This window comes from Carya illinoinensis, chromosome 14 (assembly GCF_018687715.1).
Source record: "Carya illinoinensis cultivar Pawnee chromosome 14, C.illinoinensisPawnee_v1, whole genome shotgun sequence".
Taxonomy (NCBI): domain Eukaryota; kingdom Viridiplantae; phylum Streptophyta; class Magnoliopsida; order Fagales; family Juglandaceae; genus Carya; species Carya illinoinensis.
The window spans coordinates 20,397,157-20,416,477 of NC_056765.1; the positions used below are offsets into that span (position 1 = coordinate 20,397,157).

Genomic DNA, 19,321 nt, shown 5'->3' on the forward strand with positions numbered 1-19,321 from the left:
TTATTTTAAAGTTTGAAAAAGTTGAATAATTTATTAATTATTCATATTTTATAGAAAATTTATGAAAATTTAAGAAAATTGATAAGGTGAAAAGAAATAAAATAAAATATTTTTACTATCCACACGTGTCAGGTCACAAATTGCTCACATACAATAGTTACCGTACGCCGTAGAGCACACTATCCACCGTTCCCCGAATATTAGAAACTAGAAAGCGCCAGCAAAAGAATATAAATTACAAAACCCTGAGCCCCAGTAGAGGTCCGAACAAACAAGAACCCTAACCTGCGCGGACTCTCTCTCTCTCTCTCTCTCTCTCTCCCGCGGCACCTATCCTCGACAATCGCCAACAATGGCGGCCATGCTGGTACGCGGATTCTCTCTCACACTATCCATTTGGATAGATTCTTAGCTCACTGGTGTTAGCTTACTGATTTTTGTTTCTCGGTGTTTGTGAAATGTATGTTGAAAAAACAAAAAACAGCAACCGCAGATCATACTGCTAAAGGAAGGAACGGACACGTCCCAAGGAAAGGCGCAGTTGGTGAGCAACATAAACGCCTGCACTGCTACGGCAGACGTGGTCAGGACCACGCTGGGGCCGAGGGGTATGGATAAGCTGATTCATGACAACAAAGGCACGGTCACCATCTCCAACGACGGTGCCACCATCATGAAGCTCCTTGACATTGTCCATCCCGCCGCCAAGATCCTTGTCGACATTGCCAAGTCCCAAGACTCCGAGGTTTCCTTTTCTTGATTTTCCTTTTATTTTTTCTGAATTTTCTTTCTGTATACTTTAAATTTTCACTGTGGATGGTTTTTTTTTTTTCCCGTTTATATTCTGCTTGGTTGCCTAGAAAATGGGGAAATGTCCTCGACCGGAATATTGAGATCTTATGTTTCTTAATAGTTTAGATTTCATTTGTTTATATTAGATCAGTAATAATCATTATTTTCCATTAGCATAATTCCTCACAGGAAATATTGATTTTTTTACTTTCTATTGTTTAGTTATAATTATATCGTCACGTTTTCATTTACGACTTTTTTGCCCAAAAATGGGGAGAATATGAGGGGGCTGGAATGCCGAGGTCTTGGGGTTGTCTAACCATTTAGATTTGAGGTACTGATTATTAACGTGGCCTATAGCCCGTTACATCAATTAATTATTGCTATTTGAAGGCGTTAAATGAGCTCTAAGTTCTTTCTTTAAGCGTCTGAGAAAGGGGAGAATGAGATTTTTATTCTATTATTCTAAAAAAACTGGAATTAAGTTTTGATCCACCGGACCCAGCCCAATTGAAGCCAAAATAGAAGAAGAGGAAACGGAAAATAAATTTGGGTTTTATGTGTTCGCTATAAATGTGTCGCCTGCTGAGCAGAAAAGGCAAAGCAGAGCCATGTATGTTGTTGATTACCTAGAAAAAAGGTTTCCAGCCATGTTAGGCTTATTGACATTTCCAACTGCTCCAGAGTTTCCCTGAAATGTGGAATATTTGAATATTACACAATTTTAATAGTTTTTTTTTCTTTCACTTATGGTACTTTCTTAGCAACCATATCAGGTAATTTAGAACTTGACTAAAATCTGTGTAAACAGTAGTTTGTTCTTGGTTTATGGTAGAACTTCTGACAAGTTACATTTATGTATTTTCTTATTGCAGAGAGATTAATCCAAAGTTCAGTTTTTAATTATTTTATAGTTTCTTTTTTAGTGCGATGATCTTTGGAAAGCCCACCCAACATCTGGGCCTATAATTAGAGTAATTATTACAATTAGAGTTTTTTGAAATTATTATAAAGGGTCAGAATTTCTCCCTGCCAAACAATGTGGGACCCTATTCACCACTCTCTCATACTAAACTTGGGTTATTACATTTTAGCTTCTTTTTTCCCTATTGCATTGAAAATTGTGCTGTCTATGATCGAAATGAGAAATGTAATGAGTTCAGCCATTTGCCTCCCACTTCCTTCGTATGAAAATTTGGTAGAAGGTAAAGGGACCAAAATTTTGAATAGCATGTTTTTTTCATTTTTGTTACATTTTACAACACAAAAAGTTCAATTAATGCTAAACTGCCTTCATCATTGCCTAAGCAATGAAGTAGATCATCAACATCTATTTATTGTGTTTTATTTAGTGGTGGTCTTTTATGGAAAAAGAACAACGAAAATAAGAGAATCAAAGTGCTACCTATTGCAGAAGTTTTTTATATTATATTTTGTTGAAGGTGGCTTTTAGGGTTTGAAATGGCAGAGTCATGCTAATTTATGATTTTCAAGCTGTAAAACTCAATTATAGACTTTTTTTTTTGCTCTTTATTCTATGTTTTAACTTGTTTTTGGCAATTAACTTAAATGACTTACCAATTGTAATGTTTGTGGTGTAGGTTGGTGATGGAACCACTACAGTAGTTCTGCTTGCAGGAGAATTTCTGAAGGAAGCCAAGCCTTTTATAGAGGATGGCGTCCACCCACAAAATTTGATACGGAGTTATCGGACTGCATGCTCTTTGGTACATGATCTGTTTTTTTTGTTTTTTTGTTTTTTTTTTTTGTTTTTAACAAAAACAAAGAAGCATGGTTATGCTCATCCTCATTCATTCTAAATATTGTGAATAATGATGCACTAGGCACTGGAGAAGGTCAAAGAACTGGCTGTTAGCATAGAGGGAAAAAGCCTAGAAGAAAAGAAAAGCTTACTTGCTAAATGTGCTACTACAACACTCTCTTCAAAACTCATTGGTGGGGAAAAAGAGTTTTTTGCATCAATGGTTGTAAATGCTGTCATTGCAATTGGGCATGATGATAGGTTGAATATGATTGGAATAAAGAAGGTAAGTTTGGCTGTTAGTCCCTTAAAAGATACAATTCGTAAGTACTTATGAAAAAGATACAATTCGTAATTTCTTGTTTTTCTGTTTTAGTTATTTATAATAATTGGATGTTTAAACCTACCTGTTTAGGTTTGATTAGTAACGTAATGAGCTTTATCTCAATACTGAACACTGGATGATGTAAAGTATCCAGATGGATGCTGAAAACCCTACTTGAAAGATATAATTAGTAGCCCCCTTCCCCAAAATAATATAATACTGGCATAATTAAAAAAATCTGGTCATTACACATGCTTGATGAATAATTGTGATTCCTTGGAATTCACTCCAAAGTACTTCAGTCTAATCTTGATATTTGGAAGCTTGTGCTCTAATCTTTGATCATATCTCACATCAATGCTTCATGTTGTACTTTCAAGTTGATAGGAAACTTGAGCCTAGAGACGCAATCCTAAAAAATTATGCTTGTTGGGTGGCCATTGGGTTAATAACACAACATTTATCATTTATATAATATTGCCACCTTTCACACCATTGACTTCCTGTATGTGCTTAACCATTTTCACTCATTAAAGGAGAATAAATTTGGAAATGAATGTCTTTAACTAATTCGTCAATTAGTTTCATTACCAAAAGGTTGCTTTTTGTCACATGGTTAGTTTTCATTTTGTGACCTTGTCTTCTAGGCTCTCCCGGAGTCTTACATTTTTTTTTTTTTTTTTTAACCAAGCCTCAAATTCTTTTGGGATTTTATATTTTTTGGATTTATCTACTATATTTTGTTGGTTCATTTTGTTTTCTCACCATTTTTGGTTTATGGGCATGTGTATAGAGCTTTTTTCTGGGTACGGATGACATTTATTTTTATTTTGTAAATTACACTCGCACTTATGGGCCTTGATGCCAGAATGGCACCCTTCATCATGCTTTTACTGAGGGAGGATGTGTCATTTGAGCTACCACACAGGATAGATACCACTACTATGGTATTTTTGTTCTAAATATTGTTTAGAAAAGATCCTTCTGACTAAAATGTCACTCCACTTCAATCCACTTTTAATTTTGTAGCAAAACTTCTTTGTTGGAACCTTCTTTCTGTTCATGCCTTTTCCCTTCCAGTGCTGAATGTTTTAATGCTTCTCTCTCTCTCTCTCTCTCTCTCTCTCTCTCTCTCTCTCTCTCTCTCTCTAACATAAATCTTCTAACTTTTACTGGAAGTTTTTCCTAGCCAGAAATTGTGCTCTCAAAATTCAAGCAATGGACAATTTGTTTTTCTTAACAGGTTCCTGGTGGTAACATGCGTGATTCCTTTCTGGTAAATGGTGTTGCCTTTAAAAAGACATTTTCATATGCGGGTTTTGAGCAGCAGCCAAAGAAATTTGAAAATCCCAAGATACTTCTCCTAAACATTGAATTGGAACTGAAATCTGAGAAAGAAAATGCGGAAATAAGGTAAAGTATTTGGGTTTATTTTTTATTTCTACACGGTCATCTGGATAAAGTGCTTATCTGGAAATGTTCTTCCCATCTTCTGTAGACTTTCAGATCCATCGCAGTACCAGTCAATTGTCGATGCAGAATGGAATATTATATATGACAAGTTGGATAAATGTGTACAGAGTGGGGCTAAGGTTGTTCTTTCGCGGCTGGCTATTGGTGATCTTGCCACACAGGTGTCTATTGCCCCAATTCTTAGTGCATCTATTGCTTTTTCATATACATTTGCTCTAACTCTAATTTATGCAATAGGTGTCTTATAATATCTTTTACATATGATAAAAATTATCCTATCAGAAAGATCTTTTACAATTTTACTGAGCTTTTTCATACATTCTTAATTGGTAAACTCAGTTCATACTCCCTCACATTTAGTGAAGAACAGCATTTTTCTATATTTCATGCCTTTTCATTTATGGTTTTAAGTCAGTCATAATTTGATGAAAACTAGGTGTACTCTGTATATGTCCTGTGTACTTGGGCTATTGCCTATCCCTATTATCAATAAAACTTTGTTTACCAATAAAAAAATTTATGAAAACAATGGCTCTGAGGTCTCTAAAGGAAGATTCTTTGGATTTACTGGGGTTTGTTTGACAGTATTTTGCAGATCGAGATATTTTCTGTGCTGGTCGTGTAACAGAAGAAGATTTGCAACGGGTTGCTGCCGCAACTGGTGGAACTGTACAAACATCTGTCAACAACATTATTGATGAGGTCACTATTTTTCATTTTTCTTATTATCTTTTCCCACTATTCTTAAGAATGAAGACAGTGGTTTACTTATGTTGTTTGATATGTTGGTGGATAGTACTTCTAATGAGACTATTGAGATTTGTTTGTCCTCAAGGTTCTTGGAACATGTGAGCTGTTTGAGGAAAGGCAAGTTGGAAATGAGAGGTTTAATATATTCTGTGGGTGTCCGTCGGGCCATACAGCCACCATAGTTCTGCGTGGTGGAGCTGATCAGGTCTGTCAATTACGTGAAAAAAGAACCACCGAGTTATTTGGTTGCACAATGCTTGCACATATAGTTGACCTCTGATTTCTCATGACAGTTTATTGAGGAAGCTGAGCGGAGTTTACACGACGCAATAATGATTGTTCGGAGGGCTATGAAGAACTCCACTGTAGTTGCTGGGGGTGGTGCGATCGATGTATGGTTTTTAGAACAATTAACTAGACCTTAGTCAATTATATCAAGGATATTTTGATGATGCAAAATGTTTTTTTTTGGTGTCAGATGGAGTTAAGTCGATATCTTAGACAGCATGCCCGCACAATAGCTGGGAAATCTCAGCTTTTTATCAACTCTTATGCTAAAGCTCTTGAGGTACGTCTTTTTGGCATTGTGTGTGCCTTTTTTTATCTAGATGAAAACGTTTTGGTTAATTATATGCAGGAAAAAAATTGTACAAGTGGACTAAATTGCTTTATGTTTTCTTTATCAATCGTGCACAAAATAGTATTAAAGCTTTGTTTTTATGCGATTATTTTTCCCTTTGGAACAGATATGAGAATAAACTTGCACATAAGTTGATTCAGAAATTGGCAATTGGTTTCGGTTGAAATGAATCATTTAGTATTCTACAATGTGAGATCTCCATTTTTGCAAGAGTCCTCAAACTATGAGTTTAGAGTGAACAAAACCACTAATTAGGTACTCGTAAATTAGTTTCCACTTGGTGATTTAGGGAAGAAAAGTAAAGAAATACAATATACTTTGTTTTTGGGTGAAATGGATAGTACAAAATCAGTGTTCTGAGGCATATCTTTTGCCTTCTTTATATATTGATTATATTATTACCGATCAAAAAAAAAAAAAAAAGAGATTATATTACAGTTTTACCCAAAAAGATTGCTAGAAAAAAAAAGAAAACAATAGAATTTACCCTAAAAAAAGAAAAAGAAAAAGGGGGGGGGGGGTGGTGGTGGTGTGGTGTTCACTATGTGCTTCCTTGCACTTGGTTTCTTGACTCCATGCCATATATAAGTGAAAACATAGTACAAGAATGGAGTTGGTATAACTAGTTATTAGTAAATTTCTATTTGTTAAAGACTCAATTATATTTTTATTGAATTCCATTTGAAATCTAATAAATAAGTTTGCCATTCATTTTGAAAACAGCATACACATTTTGCGCTTTTTAGCGCGCTCAATTACATGCAGTTTGCTTTGGGGGTGAAGACGTCAGAGTCATGGGACTGACTTAAAATTAAGTTTATAACTAGGACATGATAAAGAAAGGCCAATGAAAGCAAGCTTAAATAGCATGTGGTATGGGGTTTGGAGGGTTAAGTTGAGGTTTGAGCATGTGTGCCTACTACCATTTGGCATGAATTGGGAACACAGATTTCTTGGTATGTTGTCTGACTTACCAATGTTTGAGACCAGTCTTGCTGGACTGATTTTGTTAGGGGTTATTTTGATGATAAATTCTGGCATTATAGACATGCAAGCCATAATTTTCAGGAAGATATCTGTGTAGAAATTACCATTTTACAAACTGCACTTCTATCAAGTTTTTAACTGACTGAAGGAACATGGTTTATAAAATATTTGTTATCTCTGAATTTAAAGGTCAATTCAATCACGAGAGTTTGGTGGAATATATATTTTTTAGAAGTAGAATTTGGGATAATATTGAATATGTTTTCTCTGTGTACTGAATGATAATAGGTTTGTTAACTTTTGGCAATGGTTCTTGGAATAATTAGCATTGCCTTCTTCCCTAAGTATTGCGTGAAGCGGTCACTAGTTTAATCGTGTGGTATTGCAAGTCTAGTACTTGTTAAAAAAAGTGAATAAACGGTTACCTATTTGTATTGTTTATAAGAAGTATCAACTTAAGACATTTTATTAAGGTATGCTCCTCTGATGGTTACAGGTTATTCCACGGCAGTTGTGTGATAATGCTGGATTTGATGCAACGGATGTACTGAACAAATTAAGACAGAAACACGCACTTCAATCTGGTTGGCATCTTTCCATCGTAGATACTAGATATTTCCCTGCTTTCGTTTTTGGTTAAATAATGGTTCGTTACTGAAACATCCCTTTTTGTCTTCAAATATGGTCACCAGAATCAATTGACTATTTTTTTTTTTAATTTTTTATAAAAGAGGACAAAGCCTCAATGTTATTGATAAACCCTCACTTATGGTAGAGGAATACTACGATAACAAACCAACAACTAGAATATACAGAGAACAAAAAGTAAAGTAAATAATCTAGCCATATTGGAGAGACGATATTAAAGTAAATAATCTAGCCATGTTACCCTAATATTATCCCAGAAAAACAGCATTTTCCCTGTCTGGAGAGACTATATTGGATGATTTCTGCAGCATATGAGGTGGTTTTATGTTTGATAGTAGTTTCAGAGTTTTTTCCCCCTTTTACCAAATATTTCAAATCTTTAACAGGTGAAGGTGCAAATTATGGTGTGGATATCAATACTGGTGGAATTACCGATTCATTTGCCAATTTTGTCTGGGAGCCTGCAGTTGTGAAGGTATCTTTCTGTTTTAGGTCCTTTAATATGTGTATATGTTTGGATGAATAATGTCTTTGCTGACAATTTTATTCTTTTGGCCACTATGGTAACTGCTTAATTGCAGATTAATGCTATTAATGCTGCTACTGAGGCTGCCTGCCTTATTTTAAGCGTAGATGAGACAGTAAAAAACCCAAAGGTATTGTCATTTCTGGATTGTGGTTTGAAAGTGAAAACTTGTACCTTATTTTGTTATTTTTATTTTGGTTTTTTGAGGCTTTGTTTGTGAATAGAAAATGATCATATAACTTGATCAGTTAGGGTACATTGAATAATATGTCAGACTCTCACTTCTGGCTCAAAATAAATAGAAAGACAAAAATCCTGATGCGCTCTTAAAAATACAAATTCCACATATTCACAAATACGTATTGATCTGAAAGACCAATTCCAAGAATCCACATAAATATTTAGGGTAAGTTTAGTATGCAAAACGAACAGTTCTATTCTTTTGTTTGGTGACAACACATGATATACTGATTGAAATTGAATTAAAATTCATAAAATACCCAAAGGCCACAGCCTTTTTTTTTTTTTTTTATCAGAAAAACCAACCTCCTTTTATAAGTTAAAACCTGATTGTCGGCCAGCCACAAAAACCTAGGCTATCCTCATTGTGCATGTGGGTGGTTGGATCACCCCCAAAATGGTTCAACCACTCTTGTGGGCCTTTATTGGTGGGTGACCACCAAAATTGGTTGGAGTACAGCCCCTAGGACTTTAAAAATTATTATTTTTCTAAAATAAACATTTGAAAAAATAAGGGTATTTTTGAAAAACTCCTACTCCAATGCCCTAGGATTACTAGGACCCTACTTTGCGAGTTAGAAATACCCTTATTAGTTATTTGAAAAGTGTTAATCATATTATATTGGCAAGCACTTTTTCTAGCTTGTCTTTAAGAATTCTTCGTTATAAATGCTTGGAGGTGATGCAGGATAGTCTCAGTGGTCTTAGGTGTCTTGCCATTTTTAATCATAAGGGCGGTTTAGGATGGGTAATAGAGATGAAGGGTACATTTGGTAAATGAGATGAGATGAGAAATTCTCATAACTTCTCATAATTTCATTTTTAAACATCACTCAAATACAAAATACTTTAATTTCAAATATTCAACTTTTTTATATAATCATTACCTAATCATTACCTAATCATTATCCAAATACAAAAATCAATAGAATTTTTACGAACTTTAAAACAAAACACAAAAACCAATACAACTTCAAAACAAAAATAATATTAAAAAAGTATATTCAAATAATTTTTTTAACTTTATAATATTTTTATTTAACTTTTTCTTTCTCATTTCTCAAAACCCAATGAAATATTTTAACTCAAATTATTTCACTACTATTTACATAATTCTGAGATACTCCAAGTATCCAAAATGAGCCCTTAGTGACAAGGATTCAGGATCTGTGAGTTGTTGATGGCTTGTTGTGTGCATGTAACACTCCGTTTCCCCAGGGTTGATAATAAAGTCATTTTTCGAAATCTCGAGGAACCGGAGTGCTACTAACATTGACTTAAAACTCTTTCTTCTTGATGGGTTTTCATAAAATATCTTGATGCATGTCATTGCGGCTAATGTGAAACTTTTGCATAAAATCATGACATATAAATTTATCATGACTTGAGCATATGAAAAGGGGCTTTCAATGGAGGACATACATACATAGTAATTTTATAAAAGACATTGTTTACCATACATATGTATAAGGTATGATCATGCTTCTTACCAACTTGGTAGCGTTAATCCAATATTTTTAGGGTGAAGTTGATTACCTATAAAATATGCAAGTAGTTTCCGTAAATATCTAATTAATCACGTACTTTTAAATTAAAACCGAAATGCTAAAATATTGTATATTTACCTAAAGCCTAAAATCCTCCAAACCCTAAAATACATTAAATAACCCATATTTCTATAAGCATCAAGTCCTTATAACCGTAAAATCACATTGACTCCATAATGTTGATGTTAAAATTGTAAATCTAGTGTTTTTGTGTCCAACTTTGATTTCGCTATGTTCTGTCAATTACCCTAAAAGTATTCTAACTTTTCATGGGCCCAAATCCTCATCAATTCGTATAGCCCACATAAACCCATAACTGAGAAGTTTCACACTCAATTATCTCCAATCTGCTATCCACTAACCTCACATGCTAATTATCAGCTTGCTTGAGAGAGAGGGGAAGTGTGTAACACCCATTCCTGTAGGTCAGGAATGTTACGTACATTCATAACATAATGCCCGGTAAAAAGATTCAATCTCATAAAATACCTCATCTATTAGATCATAAAACTAACTTAGCATTTTGACTCTTTTATAACATAAAAGCTGAAAATAAAAGAAATGACATAAGCTAGTTCTAAGTGATACCAACACTGGTTAAAATGTATAAATCATACACTAAGCCTTTGGAAATTTATTCTACTCTTGTCACTCATGCTCTGTATCCACGAAATCATCATCTGGGGATATTAAAACATAAAAATAGAGAAAAAAAAAGTTGAAGGCTCAGTAATAGCACATCATATTGTAAACGTAACTTAGTTTAACATTAGGCTTAATTTTTGAAAACACACATACATCGTCACACATATAACATATAGATCATTCATTAGTAACATAAGCGGAATCAAACATAATCATGGCAATACATATAACATGGATGCATCAATAACATAATCATCGTCACACATCCATGTATCGTCTAATGTATTATAACATGTAGTGAAACACGCTTGGGTCTGTGTTATCGCATAGCATATGGTAAACAATGCTTGAGTCTGTGGCACCGGCTAACGTATCAAAACATATAGTGAAATATGCTTGGGTCCATGTTATCACATGGCATATGGTAAACCATGCTTGAGTCCGTGGCACTGCATATCATAACCTTTGGTGAAACACGCTTGGTGTCCGTGTCACCTCAAAACATATTAGCTTGCATGTGGTGGACCCCGTTTGAGTCTGTGACTTGGACATGCACCCATAACTTAAGGTCAATCTTAAAGCTTACTTGTCATTCATGTGTTTTCTTATTAACTTTCAGAATGCATGTGACCATGTTTGACTTCATGAAATTACATGGCATGACATACTCTTGTGCATGGCATAACATTAAACATGGCATATTAACATGAGTCTTACACAACATAGCATAGCATAGGCATGGCATAACATGATCTAAACATTACATGGCGTACATGTGATTTTCATAGCATCTCATCCATCTAACAACGATCCATATCAGCATAGCATGCATATATTCACAAGCATATCTTTGTAATTCATCGAGGTTTGTGAAAAAGGGGCTAACTTTGAATCGGCTCATAGTGTAGTAAAACATCACATTTTCATGCAAAATCCGAATATTTACAGCACACATAAAGGTATGATCATACCACTTACCTTCTAGCGCTGCTTCCACAATCTCACGTCGTAGCTTGTGACCTATATGTAGCACTAATCGTCACTAACATTTCTAGAAAAATGTGTCGTAGCATTCTAGTTACTCAGAATCACCCATAGGGATAATTTAATAATTATTCAGTTATACTAAGATTAATAGATAGTAATGTTATTTAAAAGTCATACCTTATTCCTTGATTTTCTATTTAAAGTATAACATAATAGTCTTATTAAAATCCGACTAAATAGACAAAGGGGAATATTAACTAAAATAATAGGCTCAATATTTTACTTTAAAATAAACTTTAAATTCCTAGAACATTTTCTGATAAAAATAAGTCTGAATAATATATTTATTTAAGTAAAACTTTGGCCTACTTAAATTTCAGCCCAGCCCCAATTAAAGAAAACAACCCACTTAAAATCACTAAATCAGTTTCTGTAAATACAACCAGCCCAATTTAAACATCAAGCCCACAGGAAGTCAACCCACTTAAACTATTATGATAGATTCTGAATTATAATAAATCAAGCCCACCCAATTTAAACACAAGTCCAGTTAAAAACTAAGTCCAGCTCCAACAAAACTCGACCTAGTAAACAGGGCATTTTAGGAAGGTTGAAGATATAAAGGAAATTAGGAAACTGGTTGTGAATTCATAGAACACAGAAGGGGCGGCATCATGCAATGGAAAAGGACAACATCAAATAGAGGGATATATGGGGTGAAGATAGTGGAAGAAACCCAATCAACTAAAATCACTGTTTTAAAGCTAATCTGATAAAATATTTACTAAAATAATAATTCTAAGCCCTAATTTAGGACCTGTATGTTTTCATTGTGGAGAGGCATGTTGCCGATTGTTGGTGCCCGACTGGGTTTTGCTCTGGTGCTAGTATGGTGATAGTGGGAGCTAAGAGGGCAGAAGAGAGAATAACGTGAGAGAGGGGCTTGACTTAGGGAGAAAACAGAGAGAGATTACCAAGAGACGGACAACATTGATGGAGGCTTACGGTGTTGATGTTTTGCTGTGCTTGGAGGTAAGTGCCGTGCTCTGTTTTTCTTGCTTAAAACAGGGGCTGCGTCGATCTCACGAGGAGCTAGTTTTGGTCTTTATATGGAGGGTGGTGCAGGATGGCAGCAATGTGGAGGTTGGCAGTGGGGCTATCCCATGGTGGTGCAGTTGCTGTGTGGTTTCTGAAACTAGGAGGGGCTTCACCGAGTGTGGCGGATTTTGCATGGAACAGTGGTTCACAGCAGCTTGCACTCAGTTGGGTTACGGTGCAGCAACTTGTGTGATGAGGAGAGGAACTACCATGTAGGAGGGCTGCTGGATGTGTTATAGGGGCTGAGGGGAGGTGGTTTACACAGTGGCTTGAGGCGGTGTTTCTGTGGTGGTTTGCTTGAATGTTGAGGGTTTGCTTGGCGTGGGGTTTCCTTCGGGGCTGCTGTTCCATGAGATGGAGACTAGTGGCTTGGGGAGGAAATCTTCTGTGGGGCTGTGCGTGAATATATGAGGGGCTGTGCGTGAATGTGTATTATCGTGAATATTCATAGGTAGCTAGAAACCCTAGAGAAAGAGGAGGATGAAGCTTAACGTGCATGGAACGGAACTTACTATAGTATATACGGGTTTGAGGCAGTGCAACTTTGGGCTTAACTCGTGGGCTTTGGGTATTGGGTACGAAATAAGCCCAACTTATCCAGTAAACATTTTTGGGCTTTAAATAAATTCTTTGGCCTAGTGTTCAATTAAATAGGGATCCACTTGGTCCATAAATATCAAATGAGCCTTAACACAATTACTGGGCCCAATAAAAATCTTATAGTCCACCATAATAATTTATGGGCCCGTGGTCTTTCCAAAATTATCCAATTAATCTCAATTGGGCTTCTATAAATATTAGCCCAATGATACCCTCCAAAATCATCAACTAAACCTTACCGACTTTAAAATAAAATAACAAAATTTCAACAGTTAATAACTTGCAGGCTTATCCCATATGGCCCATTAAAAATCCAATGGCCTATAAATTAATAGCTCGTGGGCTATTCCAATATGGCCCATTAAAACTATTTTAGGCCCAATAAATCGTCCATATTTCATCCCGAATAATATTGGATTGGGTCGTTAAAATGAGATGTGAGCAATCTCAGAAATGCTGAGGAAAGAGGAATCCTTTAGATTGGAAGAAACGAAAAAGTTAAAAGAATGGAAGAAGTGGAAAGGCAATAGATAGAGAACTTGGACATTCCAGTCTTCTAATTCAATAAGGGTCATCTTTCAACTCAACTGGGCCCGTGGATCTAAATGGCATCTGAAGCTTATTATCATGTTTATGCCAAGTGATTCGGGTCTTAAAATGGGTATTGTTGCAGATAATGATGTCGTCTTCTCATTTGTGAGTCAACATGGAGAGTTCTCTAGCAGATGGAGAGAGTGAGTTGTACTCTTCTAAAAGATAAAATTGGTGGGTCAACAGAGATGGGCAAAACCTCATCCCAATCTGGCAGTGTACTCTCCACCTGATGGACGTAGACACGAGCTATTATTACAAGGCTTCAGGCATTGTGAGCCAGGGGATAATAGGTGTTTCAATCCCCTTGTACCTTTTCGGCATCTTTGCCACGGATGAATAGGGCGGCTTACGGGAGAGTAGCAAATTCTGACAGGGTGGACAGACTGGATGAGTGGACTATGATGCTAAGAATGGGGAAGAAAGTGGCTTTGGGGCCTGTTCCTTGTCTTTGCCTGAGACTAAAGAGTGGTTACAGTTTATATTGGTGCACAGGGGATGGAACATTAGTGATGAATGGTCTTGAGATAGAAGTAGTGGATTGATGGCATGTCAGGAGAACCTGGATAAGGTGTCCACCGTCCTTAGGCTTGGTTGTGTATGATGAAGCAGAAAATAGATGTAGGGAGATGGAAACTTATTCTAAAGAGCATTTCCCTTTTCAGACAATGCTGTTGGGATACTTTGGAGCAATCCATCGGATATCTTCCTCAAATTGTGCGGCTCAGAAAGCAATGGAAATCCAACAATGAGGAGTTATTGGGTGTGGGGTTTGAAATGCAAATGATGGCCAAACACAGCCAGAGAAAAGAATGGAGAGTTGAATAGGCCTAAATGGTGTGCATAAACTGACTCTCATGGCGGTAGTTGTAGTCATAGTAGAGGTAAGGGGAGGGTGAAGTCTATTTCTATATGATGCCTAAGTTGCTGTCTAAAAATATTAGGAGGGCAAATGATGCGAACAAGTGGCCATAATTAAAAATTTATTTTGACGAGGGTTGGTAGATGTTATTTGCTTACAAGAGACTAAGATGGAAGCCATTACAAAAAGGTGGTTAAGAAGATTGTGGGGATATACGCAAATGGAGAGGAGCCACATGGCGTCTAGAGGGTGCTTCGGGAGGAATTCTGTTGACATGGGGTCAAAGGATGGTAGAGAGTGGAGGGCTATACGGGGGAGTATATAATTGCTCGCTTTTTTCGAAATGTGTGCGGCAGTTTTTCATCGGGTGTATGCAGCAGTCTATGGGCCACGTGATTGTAAAAGGTTGCTCTTATTAGAGGAATTGGCTGGTCTTAGTAATTGGTAGGACATACTGTGATATTGGAGGTAATTTCAACATCATGTGCTTCCCTGTGAGAGATCGGAAGGCTGTGGAGGCGTTTTCAGAGTTGTTTTTTTGAGCAAGAACTCTTGGATATTCCTTTAGTTTGCTGATAAATGTGTCTACTAATTGGCACTCTCCTTGGATTTTCCATTAGTTTGCAGATAGATTTATCTACTAATTGCTGACTTTGCTCGGATTATGTTCCATTATGTTGGATGGCAGTGGCATTCAGGGTGGCCGAAGATATTTCAAGTTTGACAATGTGGTTAAAAACTGAACATTTTGCCCGCAAGGTTAAACAGTGGTCACTTATTACTTTAAGGTTAACCAAGTTATGTTTGACAGCAGTGGCATTCACTTATGTTTTGGCACGAGAACATTAAGGTGCTAAAATTATGGCCAATCTAGCGATCTTTTGTTCTACTTTTAGCTTGCTTCTAATGTACATGTATTAATTTTTTTAGTGCATTGATTTTATTTCCTCCCAAGACGTAGTGCACATATGATGTTTAGCATTTTTTATATTATGCTTGTTTTCGTTTCTATGATGCAGTCGGAGAGTGCACAGGGAGAAGCTGCTGCTAGTGCCATGGGTGGTAGAGGACGTGGAGGTGCTTTTCCTGGTCGCGGACGTGGTATGCGACGTCGATGAGCACTCAAGACTTCAAAATTTGGAAAGTATGAATTCATACCTATTTTGAAATGTGAAACTTGTGTGGCCCTTTTTTTTTTTTTTTTGTACTTTTCAACTATCAACTTTCTGGGTCGAGTAGTTTGGAAGGTGATGAGCCTCCTGTCAGAGCGGCACATTGTAGCTGAAATCAATTCTATATGTTTGAACAGCTTCCTTCTATTTTGTTTTTTTTTGGAATTAGAAAAGTTGATATCTATTTTGGGAATCTAATTTTTGTGTGTTTCTTTCTTGTATTACTTTTTTTGGTTGCTGGGGAATTAAGTGTTGAATACTTTTGTGGCTTATTGCTTTGGTTCGTTGTGTTGGAGCGATGTATGGAGTTCCAAAATTAATTCTCTGAAATTTTCTGCCTAAATTTGATGATGCGTTGAGCCGTTGGTCTTGGCAGTGATTTTAGTTGTACGGTTATCGAGGTTTTCTAATAGAGAACAGAACGCCCATGGATCTGATCCTCGAAGCATCTGGATCTGGCACTCACATGAAATAATGTAATAGAAATAGTGATAAAGAGAACATTTGCAGAGTTGACACATGCTTGACTTTCATCGATCATATATTATTTGTGAGAACTATTTCTACGATATTGATGGGAAGAGCAATGTTACAAAGAAGTCTTATACCATATACTACGTAACTAAAATTTGATTATTTTTGTCATTTTATTTAGATATTTAAGCATTAAGATAAGACAAAAATGAAAAATTACATATTTGACTCTGGAGGTGTGATGTAAGGCTCTCATATGGAATTTCTTACAAAATAAATATCAGATATCAGAAAATATTTTATTTCGATTGAATTAATTTCTTAAATGCAAGACTGGTGACTCCATGGTCTTTGGGTTACTCATTTTTTTTTTTGTTTTTTGAATATAAACTTTTCATTCCATTTAACTTCAATCATTACAAAATTTGTTTCTGTTTAGGCATCCCACAATGAAATCTGGGACATCCTCTATCCACACTTTTTCTTCATTTAAAGCTAAAGCTTTTTTTGTTGAAGTACGAGCTACCATATTCTTTTCTCTATGGGCAAACTGTATAGTCCAGTTTAATCTGTGTTTAAAAAAATCCTTTACATCTTCTGCTATAGGATCATAACATGTCAGTACTTCATCTTCACTTTTTACTGTAGAAATGACTTCCTTTGCATCCTCTTCAAAACTAGCCTTCTGGGTATTGAAATCATTACACAGTTCAACTGCTTTCCTTAGTGCAATGCACTCTGCCACAGCTGCATCTTCTACATTTGTTTTCTGATCACATAGAGTAACCAAAGCCTATCCCTTCTCATCTCTGATCATGATATCAATACCCATTAACTTTCTTTTTGTATCCAGAGATGCATCCCAGTTTACCTTAACATAATCCCTACTTGGTCTTTCCCACCTCAAATTCACACCCCTATTCTGTACTTGACCATCATTCGACTCTCTCCATGTAGGTTTGCAAAAGCTATGGGCTTATTGGAAGTTTTTAACAGAAGCTTTGGTAGAGATGATAAGATTTCTAGGACATTCAACTCTTTGTTCAAAGACAAACCCATTTCTTCGCAGCCATATTCTTCTGAATAACACTGCCATTTCCTCTAGCTGATTTATTTTTAAGATACTCATTAATTTCTGCCATAATAGTAGAAAATCATCTTCCTGTCTGTTCCATTTTTGTACATAGCTGTTTACCTCCCCCCATATGTCATTTGCTGCAGGGTACTCCCATAGGGTATGCATTAGAGACTCAACTTTCACTTCACACACAGGGCATTTTTTGTCTTGTGTCACTCCCCTCTTAAATAGGTTCCACCTTGGTAGGTAGCAAATCATTGCCAGCTTTCCACAAGAATAATTTTGTCACTCCTGTAACATCTAATTCCCATATGGACCTCCATCTTTCATCTTCTTTTACTTTATAAGAGCTGTCACCTTTAGCCTTCTCCCTATTTTCTAGATGCAAAAAATATGCACTTTTGAATGAAAAGAATCCTTTTTTAGAAGGGCCCCAGTATATCCTATCTTTTGCTCTACCCTTACTCAAAGGAATGCTTAGAATCTTTTCAGCTTCTTCTTTATGAAAAATGCTTTTGATCTGTTGTTCATCCCATTCACCCTTATGTTTGTCAATTAGAACTGCAACCTTTGAATCAGCATGCAACACTGCTACTGGTGATTGAATAGCATATGAGAAAAGACTAGGAATCCACTTAGAACCCCATATTTTTATTTCTTTCCTATCCCCTACTCTCCACCTAATCCCTTCTTTTAGCAAGCCTCTAGCTGACCAAACACTTTTTCAAACCAGAGAAGGTTGTGCATCCAGTTTTGTCTCTAAGAAGCTTGTTTTCCTGAAATATTTCTCCTTGAATATTGTAGCTGCCAAGGAGTTAGGGAATTTTATGAACCTCCATCCTTGCTTTGCCAAGAAAGCTATATTGTAACTTTCCAAGTCTCAGAAACCCAAACCCCCCCTCCTTTTCTGCAACCCCATTTTATCCCATTTTTTCCACACCATTCCCTTCCCCTCATTCTATTTTCCCCACCAGAATTTTGCAAACATACCATTAATATCCTTGCATAGCTTCTTAGGAAGTTTGAAAACCTCGATAGTGAAAGTAGGTATAGCCTATAGAACTGCCTTGATCATAACCTCTTTGCCAGCTTGTGAGATAAAGCTATTCTTCCAGCTTGTCACTTTCTGCCAAATTCTTTCTTTAAGATTCCTGAAGGTACTGAATTTTGATCTTCCTACCATTGTAGGTAGACCAAGGTACTTCTCATAAGTTCCACATACTATAGAATTGCCAGCTTCCTGCACAGCCTTCCTATCATCTGTCTTTGTGTTTCTACTGAAGAAAACTGAGGTCTTATCTTTGTTAAGGAATTGGCCTGAAGCTGTTTCATAAATTTTTAGCGCCTCTTGTATCCTTCTCCACTCCTCAAGCCTTGCTCAACCAAATAAAATGCAATCATCTGCAAAAAGCAAATGATTTACTCTAGTACCTCCTCAAGCCACCTGTACTCCTCTTGTAAACTGCCTCTGCTCATAGTGGTTAAGCAAAGAACTCAAACCTCAGCACATAAAAGGAATAGATAAGGTGACAAGGGGTCACCTTGTCTTAATCCTCTTGTAGGCTGAAAATTATAACCAGGAATCCCATTGATCAAAACAGAGAAAGAAACACTCCTAACACATTTCATTACAAGACTTACCCACTTCTCACAGAACCCCAGCTTTATCAAAACAGCTTCTAAAAACTCCCATTCTACCCGGTCATATGCCTTGGACATGTCTAACTTCAAGGCCATACTTCATTCCTTTCCTTTTTTCTGGTTTTCATGGAATGTAACAGTTCGTAGGCAATCATTACATTATCATTAATCAACCTTCCAAGAAGAAAAGCACTCTGGGTTGGGGATATAATGTCAGCTAACACATGTTTAAATCTGTTTGTGATAGTTTTTGACACTATTTTATACATGACATTATAAAGACTTATGGGTCTGAACTCACTCACCTTTTTTGGACTTTTTGTCTTAGGAATCAAAGCTATGTAAGTATAGTTGAGAGAAGGGTCTAGAGGGTTACCATTCAGTATAGAAATTGCTTCTTTGCATACCTCTCTTGACACTAGACTCCAATGGTTCTGGTAGAAACATGGGCCAAACCCATCTGGTCCAGGAGCTTTTAATGGT

The 19,321-nt window shown here is 36.3% G+C and overlaps 1 protein-coding gene across 1 annotated transcript; it reads left to right on the forward strand.

The window, feature by feature from the left end:
- Nucleotides 1–205: 205 nt before the first annotated feature.
- On the forward strand, nucleotides 206–15,917 carry LOC122294408 (T-complex protein 1 subunit eta). Its single transcript, XM_043103114.1, has 14 exons — nucleotides 206–367; nucleotides 485–745; nucleotides 2,394–2,519; nucleotides 2,637–2,840; nucleotides 4,123–4,292; nucleotides 4,378–4,513; nucleotides 4,938–5,054; nucleotides 5,188–5,307; nucleotides 5,396–5,494; nucleotides 5,581–5,670; nucleotides 7,226–7,313; nucleotides 7,764–7,852; nucleotides 7,959–8,033; nucleotides 15,493–15,917. The coding sequence occupies exons 1-14, from the start codon at nucleotides 353–355 to the stop codon at nucleotides 15,589–15,591; spliced, it is 1,689 nt and encodes a 562-aa protein (XP_042959048.1). The 5' UTR covers nucleotides 206–352; the 3' UTR covers nucleotides 15,592–15,917.
- The last annotated feature ends 3,404 nt before the right edge of the window (nucleotides 15,918–19,321 follow it).